Here is a 16,940-nt window from a genome sequence, read left to right on the forward strand (position 1 = left end):
TGACGAACAAGGTTGGGCGAACAGGTCCCGCGTGTGTGTACGCGGCCTTACTAGAATGGCACATGCTGGGCTCTGACAGATAATTAATCTATGTGATGAAGACGTGGCATTATCAGTAATTAAGATCAACAAAAGATACAACAGAAAATCTGTGATGTGCAGAAACATTAATTCATGGATCAGTTGACACATAATTCCACATTGGTCAGCAGCAATTGGTAACTGCTAAATGTTGGTGTGTGTATAATGCCTGACCGAGAGCAAGGTGCAGATTTCTCACTTATTTGTGACCTTCACACTAATTTATGACAAACTATCAGCACACGACAGATACTGTAGCTGCACTTCCCATTTCTTCACCCTAAAGAAGAATGATGACGAGGAACAACATTTTTGCCACTCTAAAATTTCTCTGGATAAATGTCATAAAACTCTATAGGACTTAGAGACAAAAAAAAAAAAAAAAAAAGCAGAACACATTGAAAACTGCCATCTTCATCAAATCTAATACCCAGCAAACAGTCGGGGACTTCATCTAATTCAAAGTGTTCTGTCAGACCCTCCGATTCCTCCTAACCCCAGTGATCCATCAACCGCTTCCTCCCTTCTAAATGACCCGCCAGCTCCTCCCTCTCCTCCAACTGACCCGTATGATTCGATCCTCTCGCCCCTCTCACTGGTCTGATCGGTCAGGTCCACCCACCTCTTTTTAGTGATCTGTCCAGTACAGTTTTGAACTGTAATGTTTTCATACCGGAGACTACAAATGTACATAATAAGGGAACACTCACTCCAAACCACGATGCTGTGCCCTTATCCAATATTAAACGTGGATCGTCTGCATTCTTCAGATCAGAGATGGCTGGAGAGCTGAAACCCAGCACAAACCCAAAGCTCAGAGGACCCAATACAGCAGCCAATGTGGCCAAATACAGATTTCTGTTCTGCACCTTCCTGTGGGAGGAAAAAAAGAGAAAATGCTCGTTATAAGAGCGTCAGAGCATGTGCACTGTGCCATTCTCTTCTATTATAAGACAGTATGAGAGAGAGTGTACACTAGACAATTCTTAGCGGCTCTTTGATAGTGTCAGATTGTGTGCACTGAGCCATTCCTTGCTTTCTTATGACAACATATCATTGTACGCAACGAGTCCTCATTTGTCATTATGTGACAGCATTAGTTGGTGTCTGAGCATGCACACAGAATAATTCTCTGCCATTATAGGGCAGAGTGTTCACACTACAGTGCCCTTTCATCATATGACAGTATCAAAGCATGCTCACTGAGCCATTTTCTACCATTATATGACAGTGTCCGGGTGTGTGCACAAGACTGTTCCTTGCTGTAATAGGACTATGGCAGATTGCCTGCATTTGACAATTCTCTGCAGTTATAGTTCGTTGTCAAGAGCATACACACTGGCCAATTCTCTTGTTTTCAAAGTGTTAAGATTGTGTGCACAAGGCCATTCCTTGTTTTATCTAAAGGGATCTTCAAAACGTTTCCTCCCTTTTACATATTTTTTGGAAACAGTGAGACCCGGTTCACACTAAGGCAGCACGACTTGCAGCGCGACTGCTTCAGGCAACCGGGATCCGACTTTAGCGGCGGCTTGCAAAATGACTTCTGTATAGAAGTCAACTCAAGTCGCCCCAAAAGTCGTACAGGAACCTTTTTCTAAGTCAGCATGACTTGACATTGCACAGAACGGGACGCGACTTGTCAGACGGCTAAGTCGTCTGACGAGTCGCCCCTGTGTGAACCGGCTCTGAGGGCCTGGGTAGTAGTAAATCGGTTGTGTTTGAGAGTGTCATGTGACTAGTCTGTCTGGCAAGCCGGCTGACCATGCAGTTTAATATAAGATTTGTAAAGTAGGTACTCCTGCGTTAAAAAGGAATAGATATAATATATTGAAAAAGGTGCTGCATACACCGTAAGGACCAAACTCGTGTCCAAATGTGTAAGTAATCAAAAAATAGGGGGTGGTGTTGCGCTCCTTACGCAAGATATATAGTAACTTGTTAGAATTAACAACCTGTGATTATAGCTAGCAAACATTTATCGGTATCATTAGCAAAATAGAGTGCAAATATATAAATAAAGTATACTAAAATAGTATCATAAATTCATAAATATATACGTTAAAAGGGGGGACATAGATGTTCATCATAAAAAATTCCTACTGTGCAAAATTTTAAAAAATAGATGTAAAACATATATCTGACATGTGCAAAATTACATAAAAAATATATGTATATACACAGAAAAAAATATAAATAAAATTCCTTTAGCAAACTGAATGCATCAAGTCTCTAGTGCAATATTTGACGTAAATTTTTTGATTAATATAAGATTTGTCATGGTGTGGTGAAGATTGGTGCGAATCTTATAACAATAAGTGCAGAAATTTTTTGAAGAACCCTTGTATATATGGTAGCATAACATTGAATGCACTACATCATTCTTTGCAAGTACGGCATAATATATCATTAGCTAGTGTACGAGCATTGTCAGTGGACAGTTCTCTGAGGTTACAGGTCAGCAGCACTCTGCTGTTATGTGACAATTGCACTTGATAGTTATCTGCTGTTAGACGGTGCCAGAGTGAATACACTGAACCATTCTCTTCCATAATAACTCACATGACAGTGTCAGGATGTGTGCACTGGACAATTCTCTATGCCACGGTATCTCAACCAGGGTTCTGCCACGATCTACCTGTCAATTGCAGGCAGCTGATGGGTAGATTACAGTCCCACTTACCTAACACTATCATTACCCCTGCAGGCAGAGCAGCACAGAGAACAAACAAGTGTTTCCGTTGTTCCCCAATGACCCCCCCCCCCCCCTCCTTTCCAGTCCATCCCAGGTGCTTGTATGCAACGTCACATTGGAAGAACGAGGAAGGGGGGGCCAGCGGGGAATAGCATGGCAGAACCACAGTCTATCACAGCAGCTTCCCTGTGCTGCTCTGCATGTGAAGGAAACTGCCACTGTAATGTGCCCTACTAGCTCTCTGTGCTCCGCCCTGCTGCACCCCGGTAACCCAACCTGCTAAATCCCTTTACGCTGCTTATCTCAAGCTTGACCCAAATAAAGCATTGGTGCAGAAAAAAAAAGCATGCACAAGTTCCACGTTAATAATAGGTAGGTTATAATATTTCTTATATTATTTAGTGCTATTTCAAAAATTTATTAATTTTTAATCCTCCAAAGTCAAAGGGTTGAGAAACCGCGCTCTCTGCTGTTATAGGACAGCGTCGGGGCGCACGCACAGGACCATTCTCCTCCTGTTCTATGACAGCGTCAGAGCGTGCACGCCGGTCCCTCCTCATCTATCTATCAATCTAACTACACAGATGAGCACAGTATGTACAGTCACTCCTGACCCCAGCGCGCCTCACCTCAGATACGGGCCCCCGGGCACGCCTCACCTCAGATACGAGCCCCGGGCACGCCTCACCTCAGATACCACCCCCCCCGGGCACGCCTCACCTCAGATACCACCCCCCCCCGGGCACGCCTCACCTCAGATACCACCACCCCCCCCGGGCACGCCTCACCTCAGATACCACCCCCCCCCCCGGGCACGCCTCACCTCAGATACCACCCCCCCCCCCGGGCACGCCTCACCTCAGATACCACCCCCCCCCCCGGGCACGCCTCACCTCAGATACCACCCCCCCCCCGGGCACGCCTCACCTCAGATACCACCCCCCCCCCCGGGCACGCCTCACCTCAGATACCACCCCCCCGGGCACGCCTCACCTCAGATACCACCCCCCCGGGCACGCCTCACCTCAGATACCACCCCCCCCGGGCACGCCTCACCTCAGATACCACCCCCCCGGGCACGCTTCACCTCAGATACCACCCCCCCGGGCACGCCTCACCTCAGATACCACCCCCCCGGGCACGCCTCACCTCAGATACCACCCCCCCCGGGCACGCCTCACCTCAGATACCACCCCCCCGGGCACGCCTCACCTCAGATACCACCCCCCCGGGCACGCCTCACCTCAGATACCACCCCCCCCGGGCACGCCTCACCTCAGATACGACCCCCCCGGGCACGCCTCACCTCAGATACGACCCCCCCGGGCACGCCTCACCTCAGATACGAGCCCCGGACACGCCTCACCTCAGATACGAGCCCCGGACACGCCTCACCTCAGATACGAGCCCCGGACACGCCTCACCTCAGATACGAGCCCCGGACACGCCTCACCTCAGATACGAGCCCCGGACACGCCTCACCTCAGATACGAGCCCCGGACACGCCTCACCTCAGATACGAGCCCCGGACACGCCTCACCTCAGATACGAGCCCCGGACACGCCTCACCTCAGATACGAGCCCCGGACACGCCTCACCTCAGATACGACCCCGGCACGCCTCACCTCAGATATAGAGTTGCCACCTCATCCCTTTAAACCCGAACACATATGAGTTACACAGGTTCTGAGGCTAATTTCATGCAGATAAGGCACCAAGTGAGTTTAATTATCACCTTAATCAGCCACAGAAACTGTGCAAATAATATGTGTTCGGTTTTAAAGGGATGAGGTGGCAACCATACTCAGATACAACCCCGGCACGCCTCACCTCAGATACAACCGCGGCACGCCTCACCTCAGATACAACAGCGGCACGCCTCACCTCAGATACAACCGCGGCACGCCTCACCTCAGATACAACAGCGGCACGCCTCACCTCAGATACAACCGCGGCACGCCTCACCTCAGATACAACCCCGGCACGCCTCACCTCAGATACAACCCCGGCACGCCTCACCTCAGATACAACCCCGGCACGCCTCACCTCAGATACAACCCCGGCACGCCTCACCTCAGATACAACCCCGGCACGCCTCACCTCAGATACAACCCCGGCACGCCTCACCTCAGATACAACCCCGGCACGCCTCACCTCAGATACAACCCCGGCACGCCTCACCTCAGATACAACCCCGGCACGCCTCACCTCAGATACAGCCCCGGAACGCCTCACCTCAGATACAGCCCCGGAACGCCTCACCTCAGATACAGCCCCGGAACGCCTCACCTCAGATACAGCCCCGGAACGCCTCACCTCAGATACTGCCCCGGAACGCCTCACCTCAGATACAGCCCCGGAACGCCTCACCTCAGATACAGCCCCGGAACGCCTCACCTCAGATACAGCCCCGGAACGCCTCACCTCAGATACAGCCCCGGAACGCCTCACCTCAGATACAGCCCCGGAACGCCTCACCTCAGATACAGCCCCGGAACGCCTCACCTCAGATACAGCCCCGGAACGCCTCACCTCAGATACTGCCCCGGAACGCCTCACCTCAGATACAGCCCCGGAACGCCTCACCTCAGATACAGCCCCGGAACGCCTCACCTCAGATACAGCCCCGGAACGCCTCACCTCAGATACAGCCCCGGAACGCCTCACCTCAGATACAGCCCCGGAACGCCTCACCTCAGATACAGCCCCGGAACGCCTCACCTCAGATACAGCCCCGGAACGCCTCACCTCAGATACAGCCCCGGAACGCCTCACCTCAGATACAACCCCGGAACGCCTCACCTCAGATACAACCCCGGAACGCCTCACCTCAGATACAACCCCGGAACGCCTCACCTCAGATACAACCCCGGAACGCCTCACCTCAGATACAACCCCGGAACGCCTCACCTCAGATACAACCCCGGCACGCCTCACCTCAGATACAACCCCGGCACGCCTCACCTCAGATACAACCCCGGCACGCCTCACCTCAGATACAACCCCGGAACGCCTCACCTCAGATACAACCCCGGAACGCCTCACCTCAGATATGAGCTCTGCTGTACCAGCTGGTCTTCAGTAGGAGACGGATCCAGGAGGGGTTGGAAATCCTCGCCGTCCATCATCCTGAAAGAGAAAAGTGCCAACATCAGCTGTATACGTACCCCCCTCCCCCATATACCTCAGTGTATTCAACAGAGATCTAATAGTAATCTGATTGAACAGTTTGGGTGAATGGTACCTGTGTTCAGTGTAATGAGCAGAGCACTGGATCAATGGTGAGCTCCTTCCCAGAGCACAGCTCGTCTCATGCTGTCACCGTATAACACCCCCGACACACACATCATAATACAATCACCCCGATCCCCAGTGCACTCCTCACGTGATGCGGCTATACAGCGATCACATGATTCCTTTCACTGGTCAGCAAGTGACACTGATTGGTCCTTCCCCCTCCCTGGAAATGGGACTCCTACCTCAGGCGCCATGTTGTTGTAGCCGTCCGGATGATTCTTGTGATAGGCATAGTGCAAGTGTTTCATCAGATTTTGCGACCTGTCAGATTATGTAACGTCATCGCCATCTTGCTACACCCCGCACTCGTCCACAGTAAGGATACGGTGAAAAGGCGGCAAGTGGACATCTTATTACACCCACCAGAATCGTTAATTTCATGCTTATTTTTTACAGTAAACTCGGCTTATATAGTGAAATTCGGTATTTTTAAATCCGTAGGACTGTTTTTATGAACAACTCTAAGACGACCTGCCTCATCTGCTTACCCTACAGCCAACATCTAGAGCCCTTGCCCTCATCCATCATGGCGGATCCAGAGATTCTCGCGACATCTTCTCCTTCAGCCCTGAACAGAAGCAACGAGCGCGGGGAGCGGCGGCAGGGGGGCGGGGCAGGCGGGAGTCAGAGTCTCCGCCTCCCGGGAAAGATGGCGGCATTGAGGAGGACGAACCCATGGGGAACCAGGTACACTGACACCGGGGCCCTCGCCTAAGGGCCCCAATACAGTGACGGCTTATTGGAGTCTCCGCCCACTTCCTGTTCTCTCCTCCACCTCACTATCTCCAAATCCTTCCACACAGCTCTGTAATTACCCCGAGTGCCGCCCTGTGCGCTGCACTTCTCCCTCCTGGGGGGCAGAGCCTCCCACAGTACATAATACACGATATCACCCCATCATATATACCCCCTTATACTACACACCCCCAGCATTTATATCGTAGTGTACACACGGGAAATGCACCCTTGTATATACCTAAGTATATGCACCCCATCATATATCTCTATTATATTGCCATCATTTATATGTCTGATAGTGTTCCCCCCTCAGTTATACTATATAACCCCATCATTTATACCTAATTATATACATGCACACTATATAACCCCCCCCAAAAAACTATATTATTATTATTCAGGATTTATATATTGCCAACAGTTTGCGCAGCGCTTTACAACATCGGGGAAGACAGTTCAATTCAATACAGAAGGATCAGAGGGCCCTGCTCCTTACAATCTAGACGGGATCAGAGGGTCCTGCTCCTTACAATCTAGACGGGGTCAGAGGGCCCTGCTCCTTACAATCTAGACGGGATCAGAGGGTCCTGCTCCTTACAATCTAGACGGGGTCAGAGGGCCCTGCTCCTTACAATCTAGATGGGATCAGAGGGCCCTGCTCCTTACAATCTAGACTGGATCAGAGGGCCCTGCTCCTTACAATCTAGACTGGATCAGAGGGCCCTGCTCCTTACAATCTAGACTGGATCAGAGGGCCCTGCTCCTTACAATCTAGAAGGGATCAGAGGGCCCTGCTCCTTACAATCTAGACTGGATCAGAGGGCCCTGCTCCTTACAATCTAGAAGGGATCAGCGGGCCCTGCTCCTTACAATCTAGAAGGGATCAGAGGGCCCTGCTCCTTACAATCTAGACGGGCTCAGAGGGCCCTGCTCCTTACAATCTAGAAGGGATCAGAGGGCCCTGCTCCTTACAATCTAGAAGGGATCAGAGGGCCCTGCTCCTTACAATCTAGATGGGATCAGAGGGCCCTGCTCCTTACAATCTAGATGGGATCAGAGGGCCCTGCTCCTTACAATCTAGATGGGATCAGAGGGCCCTGCTCCTTACAATCTAGACGGGATCAGAGGGCCTTGCTCCTTACAATCTAGACGGGGTCAGAGGGCCCTGCTCCTTACAATCTAGAAGGGATCAGCGGGCCCTGCTCCTTACAATCTAGAAGGGATCAGAGGGCCCTGCTCCTTACAATCTAGACGGGCTCAGAGGGCCCTGCTCCTTACAATCTAGAAGGGATCAGAGGGCCCTGCTCCTTACAATCTAGAAGGGATCAGAGGGCCCTGCTCCTTACAATCTAGAAGGGATCAGAGGGCCCTGCTCCTTACAATCTAGATGGGATCAGAGGGCCCTGCTCCTTACAATCTAGATGGGATCAGAGGGCCCTGCTCCTTACAATCTAGACGGGATCAGAGGGCCTTGCTCCTTACAATCTAGACGGGGTCAGAGGGCCCTGCTCCTTACAATCTAGATGGGATCAGAGGGCCCTGCTCCTTACAATCTAGACGGGGTCAGAGGGCCCTGCTCCTTACAATCTAGATGGGATCAGAGGGCCCTGCTCCTTACAATCTAGACGGGATCAGAGGGCCCTGCTCCTTACAATCTAGACAGGATCAGAGGGCCCTGCTCCTTACAAACTAGACGAAAATGAAAATACAGCTGTTCGGTGTGGGTAGGATAGGCTTCTCTGAAGAGAAGGGTTTTCAGGGGTCGTCTAAAAGCGATTAGATTAGGTGATAGATGTACAGATTGGGGTAAGGAGTTCCACAGGCTTGGAGAGGCTCTGGAAAAGTCCTGGAGACGAGCATGGGAGGAGGTGACAAGAGAGCTAGAGAGCAGGAGGTCTTGAGAAGAACGAAGAGGGTGATTAGGTTGGTATTTTGAGATTAGGTCAGTGATTTAGCTGGAGGCAGAGTTGTGGATTGATTTGTAGGTAGTTAGTATCTTGAATTTAATTTGTTGGGTGAGCGGAAGCCAGTGAAGGGATTGGCAGAGAGGAGTAGCAGAGACAGAGCGCTTGGTAAGGTGGATGAGTCTGGCAGTAGCATTCATGATGGACTGAAGGGGGAATAGAGTATGCAGAGGTAAGCCAATGAGGAAGGAGTCGCAGTAGTCAAGGCGAGAGATGACCAGGGGAGTGAATTAAGAGCTTTGTTGTGTCATTGGTTAGAATGGGGCGTATTTTGGAGATGTTCAGGAGGTTGAGGCGGCAGGATTTGGATAGTGATTGGACGTGGAGCTTAAAGGAGAGTTCAGAGTCCAAGACTACTCCTAGGACCTTGGCAACACCCCATCATATATCTAATTGTGTATGCACACTATATACCCCTTAAATGTAGCTGTCCAATTGAGTACATACACTATATACCCCCTAAATGTAGCTGTCCAATTAGCTGCATACACTATATACCCCCTAAATGTAGATGTCCAATTAGGTACATACACTATATACCCCTTAAATGTAGATGTCCAATTAGGTACATACACTATATACCCCCTAAATGTAGATGTATTATTAGCTACATACATTATATACCCACTTCATATATATGTCAAATTATGTACACGCACCATATACCTCCTTATACAGTAACAGTACATATATTTCTATATAGTGATAAGCAGGGAAGAGCTCCACTGTCCATGTATCAAAGCCACTCTATTCCATTATCCATTCCTGATCTGTAATGATGATCGCTGACAGATAAATACGTGACTCTTCTTCATAATCCTTTTTGTTTCCTTCGCTGACAATAGCTGGATTGGTATATTGAGTATTCCCTCCCTTGTGGTATTGCTCCATATTCAGTCAAGTGTCATCTCTTCATAATCAGGAATTATTATCACACATTTTCTATAATATCGCTGTGACTCTTTATCCTGACTGAGAACACTAAGCAAGTCGCATCACATTTGCACCAAAGGAGCTCACATTCTAATGACCCACTACAGTCACACGTTTATTATTCATTTATTAATTTAGTTCTGACATTTTCTGCAGCACTTTACTGGGAACCCCAAACCATTCATGTTAACCTCTGCACCAGAAGAGCTTACACTCTAATGTGCCCACCACATTCACAAACTATAATTTGTATTATTAATATACATTTAGATCGCTCTTGCCTATGCTGTAGTGCTATATAGAGAACCCCAAGTCTCTGTATCAAAGTGTTTATAATATGCTATTTTGTTGTTCTATCCAGGCATCATCTATAGGGTATGCTGAGTCAGCGGTGTGCCGATTAGAGGAGACATTACTGTGATGGTGTGTATTGCTTCCCTGTTATCTTTGTTACTGTGATAGTATAATTCTTTTGTAATCTACTCAGGGGCAGACTGACCATTTGGCCACTTGGGCAACTGCCCGAGGGCCCCGGGCCACTAGGGGGCCCCATCAGGGTTGCCAGCCTCAGTAAAACCAGGGACAGTATGTAAAAATCTGTGTTTTTTTTTTGTTTTGTTTTTTACATCTGTCTCTGAAATGCCCCTTACCGACATCCTTTTGGTCTAAAAATCCTGAGATTATAGCTGCCCCACCTCTCCAGTACCTTCTCAGTCAATAGAAACATGTCTGTGTATACTATGTGGCCCCATAATCTCTGATTGCCTGGGGGCCCCATAATCTTCTATTGCCCGGGGGCCCCATGAGTTGTCAGTCCGCCCCTGAATCTACTCTGTATATTACTGCGATGAGGAGTCCTGTAAAAAAAACTCCATATGACTGTCATGCAGGTATCACTCATCTGTAATGCCGCGTACACACGGGCGGACTGTATGGCGTACTTAGTCCGTCGAAACACATTTCAGCGGACAGTCCGCTCGTGTGTGGGCTTCAGCGGACTTTTTCAGCGTGCAGTCCAGCGTACTAAGAATTTCGGATTTTTCGAAATTCTGTCCGTCATACTTTGGTTTCAGCGGACAATCCGCTCGTCAGTATGCTAGTTCGACGGACTAAGAATGGCGCATGCCCAGAAAGGATTTACACGGCGGAAGGGTGCTTTGCTGTGTATTGGACTTCCTATTTCTAGTCCCGTCGTACGTGCTGTACACGTCATCGCGCAAGCTTTCGAGGGACTGTTTGGGTATCCGTGTGTGGTCAAGTCCGTTCAGTGGAAAGTATGACGGACTGTCCGTCGGATTGTATGACGGACTAAGTACGCCATACAGTCCGCTCATGTGTACGCGGCATAAGGCTGTGTTAGTCAGCCAGGAGTTACATGCCATGTTATATAGTCACCACCACATCCTATAAAAATTAATGGGTTCCATAATGTGCAAATATAATAATGTTCATTTTTCTTTCTTTTGATTAGCAGACAGTCCTGTGCAGGGAATTTGTGAGCAAACAAGTTTTTGATTTTAGTGTTTTGCTGTAGAGCAATAACATTTAGAAGTGTGCCGGTGTGGTATATGGTCCTCTGTGAATGAGGCCTTATGCTTGAAAATATTTGATGGGAGCTTTTTGTCGGAAATTCCGACCATGTGTAGGCACAATCGGACATTTTGCATGGGAATTTCCGTCGCACAAAATTCGAGATCTGGATCTCAAATTTTCCGACAACAAAATCCATTGTCGGAAATTCCGATCGCGTCAAAATCCATTGTCGGAAATTCCGATAGTGTGTACACAATTCCGATGCACAAATTGCCAGGCATGCTGACAGCATCCGATTCAATCCGCCAGGATGGATGGCAAACGTATTGACATATGTCTGATTTTAGCGGATCGGATGACAGCGGACATGTCACCACTGACATCCGTCGCTCCATAGGCCTGCGTGGCCTATGGAGCCGCCTGTCAGTTTTTTAGGCGGACCTGAACGGACGCTCCATGCAGGCCTATGGAGCAACGGATGTCAGTGGCGACATGTCCGCTGTCATCCGATCCGCTAAAATCAGACATATGTCCGTGTGAAAGTGGGAGAAATAATCCCTTAGACCCCTTTCACACCACACCGCCCATTGCGTCGGCGGTAAAACGCCGTTATTTTTACCGCTGGATTTGCGGCGCATTTCGGCCACTAGCGGGGCGCTTTTACCCCCGCTAGCGGCCGCGAAAGGGTTAAAACCCCCGGCAATATGCGGCGTTTTGCCGGCGGTGATACAGCGCTGCCCCGTTGATTTCAATGAGGAGCAGCAGTGGAGGAGCGGTAAACACACCGCTCCTTCACCGCTCCAAAGAAGCTGCTGGCAGGACTTTTTTCTGACGTCCTGCCAGCGGACCGCTGTAGTGTGAAAGCCCTCGAGGCTTTCACACTACACATAATGGTGCAGCTTCTTTAGGGCGGATTTCTAACGCTATAGCACCTGCAAAACGCCCTGGTGTGAAAGGGGTGTAAGACCGTTGTCACTGAAACATTGGAAAATTTCCTTTTTCATCACTTCCCTAGTTCACCTCCATTATCAAGCTGCTCTGGCAATCTGTTCAGTTATGCAAAATTTCAATATAGTTAAAGCAGAATTAAAACCTTTTGCGATTTGGCATTGCATCGCTTTAACTGACAATTGCGCAGTCATTTTTTTTTCCCACAAATAAAATCTTTCTTTTGGTGGTATTTGATCGCCTCTGCAGCTTTTATTTTTTGCGCTATAAACAAAAAAAAGAGCCACAATTTTGAAAAAAAAAACACAATATTTTGTACTTTTTGATATAATAAATATCGCAAATTTTTAAAAATAAAATTAATTTTTTCTCAGTTTACGCCGATATGTATTCTTCTACATATTTTTGGTAAAAAAAAATCGCAATAAGCGTATGTTTGGTTTGCGCAAAGGTTATAGCATCTGCAAAATAGCGGATAGATTTATAGCAATTTTATTATAAGTTTTTTTTTTTTTTTATACTAGTAATAGCGGCGATCTGTGATTTTTATCGGGACTGCAACATTATGGCGGACACATCAGACACTTTTGACACATTTTTGGGACCATTGGCATTTATACAGCGATCAGTGCTATAAAAATGCACTGATTACTGTAAAAATGTCACTGGCAGGGAAGGGGTTAACGCTAGGGGGTAGTCAAGGGGTTAACTGTGTTCCCAGTGTGTATTTCTAACTGTAGGGGGAGGGGACTGACATATGATGGTTCCTAGCTATTAGGAGCTCGCGCTCTGTCACTCCTCCCAGAACAGGGATTTGTGTGTTTACTCACACACACATCCGCATTCTGTCTCTCGTGCCCGCGATTGCTCATGGCCGGCAGTCATCGCGACCGTCGGCCACGAGCATCGTCCATGCACGTGGAAGCTGTCAGTCACAGCACACGCTGGGGAAGAAACAGCACGGAGGTCCGATTCTTCACAGCGCATGCGCCGATGATGACACAGGCGCACTACAAGTGAAGTATCTCCTAAACGCTGCATGTTTAGGAGATATTTCCACTACCTATAGGTAAGCCTTATTCTAGGTTTACCTATAGGTAGAAGTCAAACAAAACAGTTTACAACCACTTTAAGTTTCATACCAGACTTGAAGGTCCTGGTATTGTCGGATCCTGTTCATGGACGTCGCATCAAAGTTGGATCGGAAGTCGTCTGACTTCCATGTTGGAGCAAGGTGTACCCGGCCTTAATCACATCTACCCAAGTTGTTTCTGCCATTATTTCAATTTGTAGCTCTGGAGTTGTGGACAGCAGCCAATTGTAGTATTAAAGTGGAGGGCCACCCTGAAAAAAAAAATAGATTAAAAATTTGAAAAAAAAAAATCATTAAAAAAAAAAATTTTTTTTACTTACCAGAAATGCCTGTTGCTAGGCACATCATCCTAATCTGCCTTTTCCTCCTCCGCGGGGATCTTCTTTCTTCTCTCCTCCGTGCGGCGTCTTCTGGGTAATGGGTCGCGCTGTGTTCTGGGAACTGTGTGCCCCAGAACACAGCGCGCCCCATTCACAAAGCGCTGCGCGACTCGCGCATGTGCAGTAGGAAACGGGTAGTGAAGCCGCAAGGCTCCACTGCCTGTTTCCCTTAGATAGAATGGCGGAGCCGAGGGACGGGTCGGCCTCGGGCGGCCGACATCGCGGGCGCCCTGGACAGGTAAGTGGGCCTATTAAGTCAACAGCTACAGTGTTTGCAGCTGCTGACTTTTTAATTTTTTTTTGAAGCACTGCTGCAAAAGCGCATTGCATGCGCTTCCGCAGTGGTGACCATTCATTTCAATGGGCAGGAGTGGTGGAGGAGCGGTTTACACCGATCCAAAGATGCTGCTTGCAGGATTTTTTTTTTTTTTTTTTTTAACGTCCTGCCAGCGCATCTCCTCATTGTGAAAGCACTCGGGGCTTCCACACAGACTGCAGGGGAGCCGTTTTGAAGGCAATTTACAGGCGCTATTTTTAGCCCAAAATCGCCTGAAAAACGCCCCAGTGTGAAAGGTGTCCAACTTAGATTTTATGAGATGAAGGGGGAAAAAAAGGAAAAAAATAAATAAAAAATCGGCCTAACATATCGGCCCAAAAAAATGGGCATCATATGTCGGCCACGATTTCTAAATATCGGCATCGGCCAGAGAAAAACCCATATCGGTCGGCCTCTAACGTTATCAAACTGTAATTGAGATGTGAAGATGTAATGCCTACTCTGGAGGGTAATCTCCAACATTATGTTGTTTCTTTCGTGTGTTTTATGTCTGTATTTACTTTGTGTTTTTTTTTTTTTATATATTTCAAATAAACTTGTGCCACTTTAAGGCCTCATGCACACGGACGTTTTTACAGCCGCTTTTTTGAGCGTTTTTTGCAGCTTAAAGCAGAGGTCCACCCTAAAATGGACCTTCTGCTCATCGGAATTCTCCCCCCCTCCGGCGCCACAATTGCCACCTTTCAGGGGGGAGGGGGGTGCAGTTACCTGGATAATCCAGGTATCTGCACCCACTTCCGGGATAGCTCTGCGGAAAGGGGCGTAGATTACGCCCCTTTCCGCAAGTGCCCGCCCCCTTCCGCAAGTGTCCCGCTGCCTGCTGGGAAACACACAGATCCCAGAGGCAGCGGGGACCGTCCTTATTGCGCAGCGCGACTCGCGCATGCGCAGTAGGGAACCGGGAAATGAAGCCGAAAGGCTCCATTTCCTGATTCCCATACCCAAGATGGCGGCGGCAGCACCCGAGTGACGATCTAGAGATCGGCTTCGGGTGCCGACATCGCGGGCGCGCTGGACAGGTAAGTGTCACTATTTTAAAAGTCAGCAGCTGCAGTATTTGTAGCTGCTGGCTTTTAAAAAAAAAAAAAACGCGGAGTCCCGGCGGACTCCCGCTTTAAAAACGCCTGTCCATGTTAGTCTATGGCTTCATGCTCACCTAGGCGTTTTTGAGCTGCAAATGGCATAGGCGTTTTTAAGCTGTAAAAAAAAAAACCCAGAACCAGTGCGTTCCGTGGCGCGGAGCTAGAGCTGTAAAAACGCGAATCGCGGGAAAACGCGCATAAACGCGCAACATATTTTCTTTGTTTTCTGAGTGCTATAGCCAAGAGATGTGTTTCTTTAAAAACGCTACTTAACGCTAAACAACGCCAATGCAAAACGTGGTAAAAATCGCGTTTTTAACGGCCATTTTTCCAGGCGTCGGAGCTAGCTTTGCAGCCAGTTTTTTAAAACGTCCGTGTGCATGAGCACTAAAAAAAAAAAATAGAAGCCTTTGTGTAAAACGGGCTGCCTGGTTTACTGGATGACATTTTGGTGATTTTTCATCTGTTTCCCCCCCCCCCCCCCCCCCCCCAGCCTGCTACTACCAGAAACCTATGGAGAAGAAAGATTTTGAGACATGGCTTGAAAACCTTTCAGCGTCCTTCTTCACCTTGACCGACCTGCAGAAAAATGAGACTTTGGATCACTTGATCAGCCTAAGCGGTGCGGTGCAGCTACGGCATCTCTCCAATAATCTGGAGACACTTCTGAAAAGAGATTTCCTAAAACTTCTTCCACTGGAGCTCAGCTTCTACTTGCTAAAATGGCTGGACCCGCAGACCTTACTCACTTGCTGCCTGGTCTCCAAGCAATGGAACAAGGTGATAAGTGCCTGTACAGAGGTGTGGCAGACTGCATGTCGGAGTTTAGGCTGGCAGATTGATGACACCGTGCAGGATACTCTTCACTGGAAGAATGTTTACCTGAAGGCCATCTTGCGGATGAAACAACTGGCCAATCATGAAGCATTCCAGACTGCGTCACTGATTGGGCACAGTGCCAGAGTTTATGCACTTTATTATAAAGATGGCCTCCTCTGTACAGGTGAGTGTCTGCTGTAGCAACATTCTGCAGGGAAAGTTGAAGGAAGAGAAAAATTTTGACTGGGAGATGTATGATGTTCCTCCTTACATGGTCAGCAGTTCCTTGCATCAGTATTGGTACTGTAAAAAAAAAAAAAAATGGCTTCAAAGCGTAATAGACCATAACTTAATGGTGTGCACCCTCATCCCAATCAGATAATCTAGAAAAAAAAGTGCTGGCGTCTCTGGTCTCCTATCAGAGATGTCAACGGGGAATGTGTGAGCAAGGGGACTATCACGGGGCACAAATAATGATAAAAAGGTTAAGACAAAAACGTTGATTAATATGAAAACTGTTTATTCAAAATATATTATCTTCAAATATGAATCACAGATTCGTAGAAAAGGGTGAGGTAATTCTCGACTAGTTTCGCTTCACAGCTTCTTCAGGATATTACCTACATCTAAAAATACATTGATTTAGTGTGAAATTTATTATATATTATAGTCACAACGTCTTATATATATACAGTCATTTCAATGTGGAGAAAAGGTTATACAAATTAACGTGAGAGCGCATTCTTACCTCTCCAACCCCATCCCAGCCCCAGGCCAGATTGATCTGGGGCTGGGATGGGGTTGGAGAGGTAAGAATGCGCTCTCACGTTAATTTGTATAACCTTGTCTCCACACTGAAATGACTGTATATATAAGATGTTGTGACTATAATAAATTTCATACTAAATCAATGTATTTTTAGATGTAGGTAATATCCTGAAGAAGCTGTGAAGCGAAACTAGTCGAGAATTACCTCACCCTTTTCTACGAATCTGTGATTCATATTTGATAGATAGACCGTAATAGACCATAACTTAATG

At 48.0% G+C, this 16,940-nt stretch overlaps 1 protein-coding gene and 1 long non-coding RNA gene across 4 annotated transcripts in view; one reads left to right on the forward strand and one right to left on the reverse strand.

The window, feature by feature from the left end:
• Nucleotides 1-755: 755 nt before the first annotated feature.
• LOC143981350 (uncharacterized) lies at nt 756-6,194 on the reverse strand. The gene is made up of 3 exons (XR_013274297.1): nt 6,021-6,194; nt 5,822-5,905; nt 756-954 (listed from the first exon to the last, which is right to left on the reverse strand). It is a non-coding gene; the product is annotated as an uncharacterized LOC143981350 (long non-coding RNA).
• Nucleotides 6,195-6,645: 451 nt separating this feature from the next.
• Nucleotides 6,646-16,940, forward strand: part of LOC143981349 (F-box/WD repeat-containing protein 2) — a 43,126-nt gene continuing 32,831 nt past the window's right edge. Inside the window, exons 1-3 of one of the 3 annotated variants that reach the window (XR_013274296.1) lie at nt 6,646-6,760; nt 10,070-10,131; nt 15,575-16,084. Coding sequence is in view for 2 of the 3 variants with exons in the window: in XM_077479122.1 (XP_077335248.1) it covers nt 15,595-16,084 (490 nt within the window). In the remaining variant the exon portion in view is untranslated. The remainder of the gene's footprint in view (nt 6,761-10,069; nt 10,132-15,574; nt 16,085-16,940) is intronic. The other 2 variants (XM_077479122.1, XM_077479123.1) reach the window with 2 other exon arrangements.

This window comes from Lithobates pipiens, unplaced genomic scaffold (assembly GCF_037356315.1).
Source record: "Lithobates pipiens isolate NorthernLeopardFrog02 unplaced genomic scaffold, aLitPip1_a1.2 Scaffold_139, whole genome shotgun sequence".
Taxonomy (NCBI): domain Eukaryota; kingdom Metazoa; phylum Chordata; class Amphibia; order Anura; family Ranidae; genus Lithobates; species Lithobates pipiens.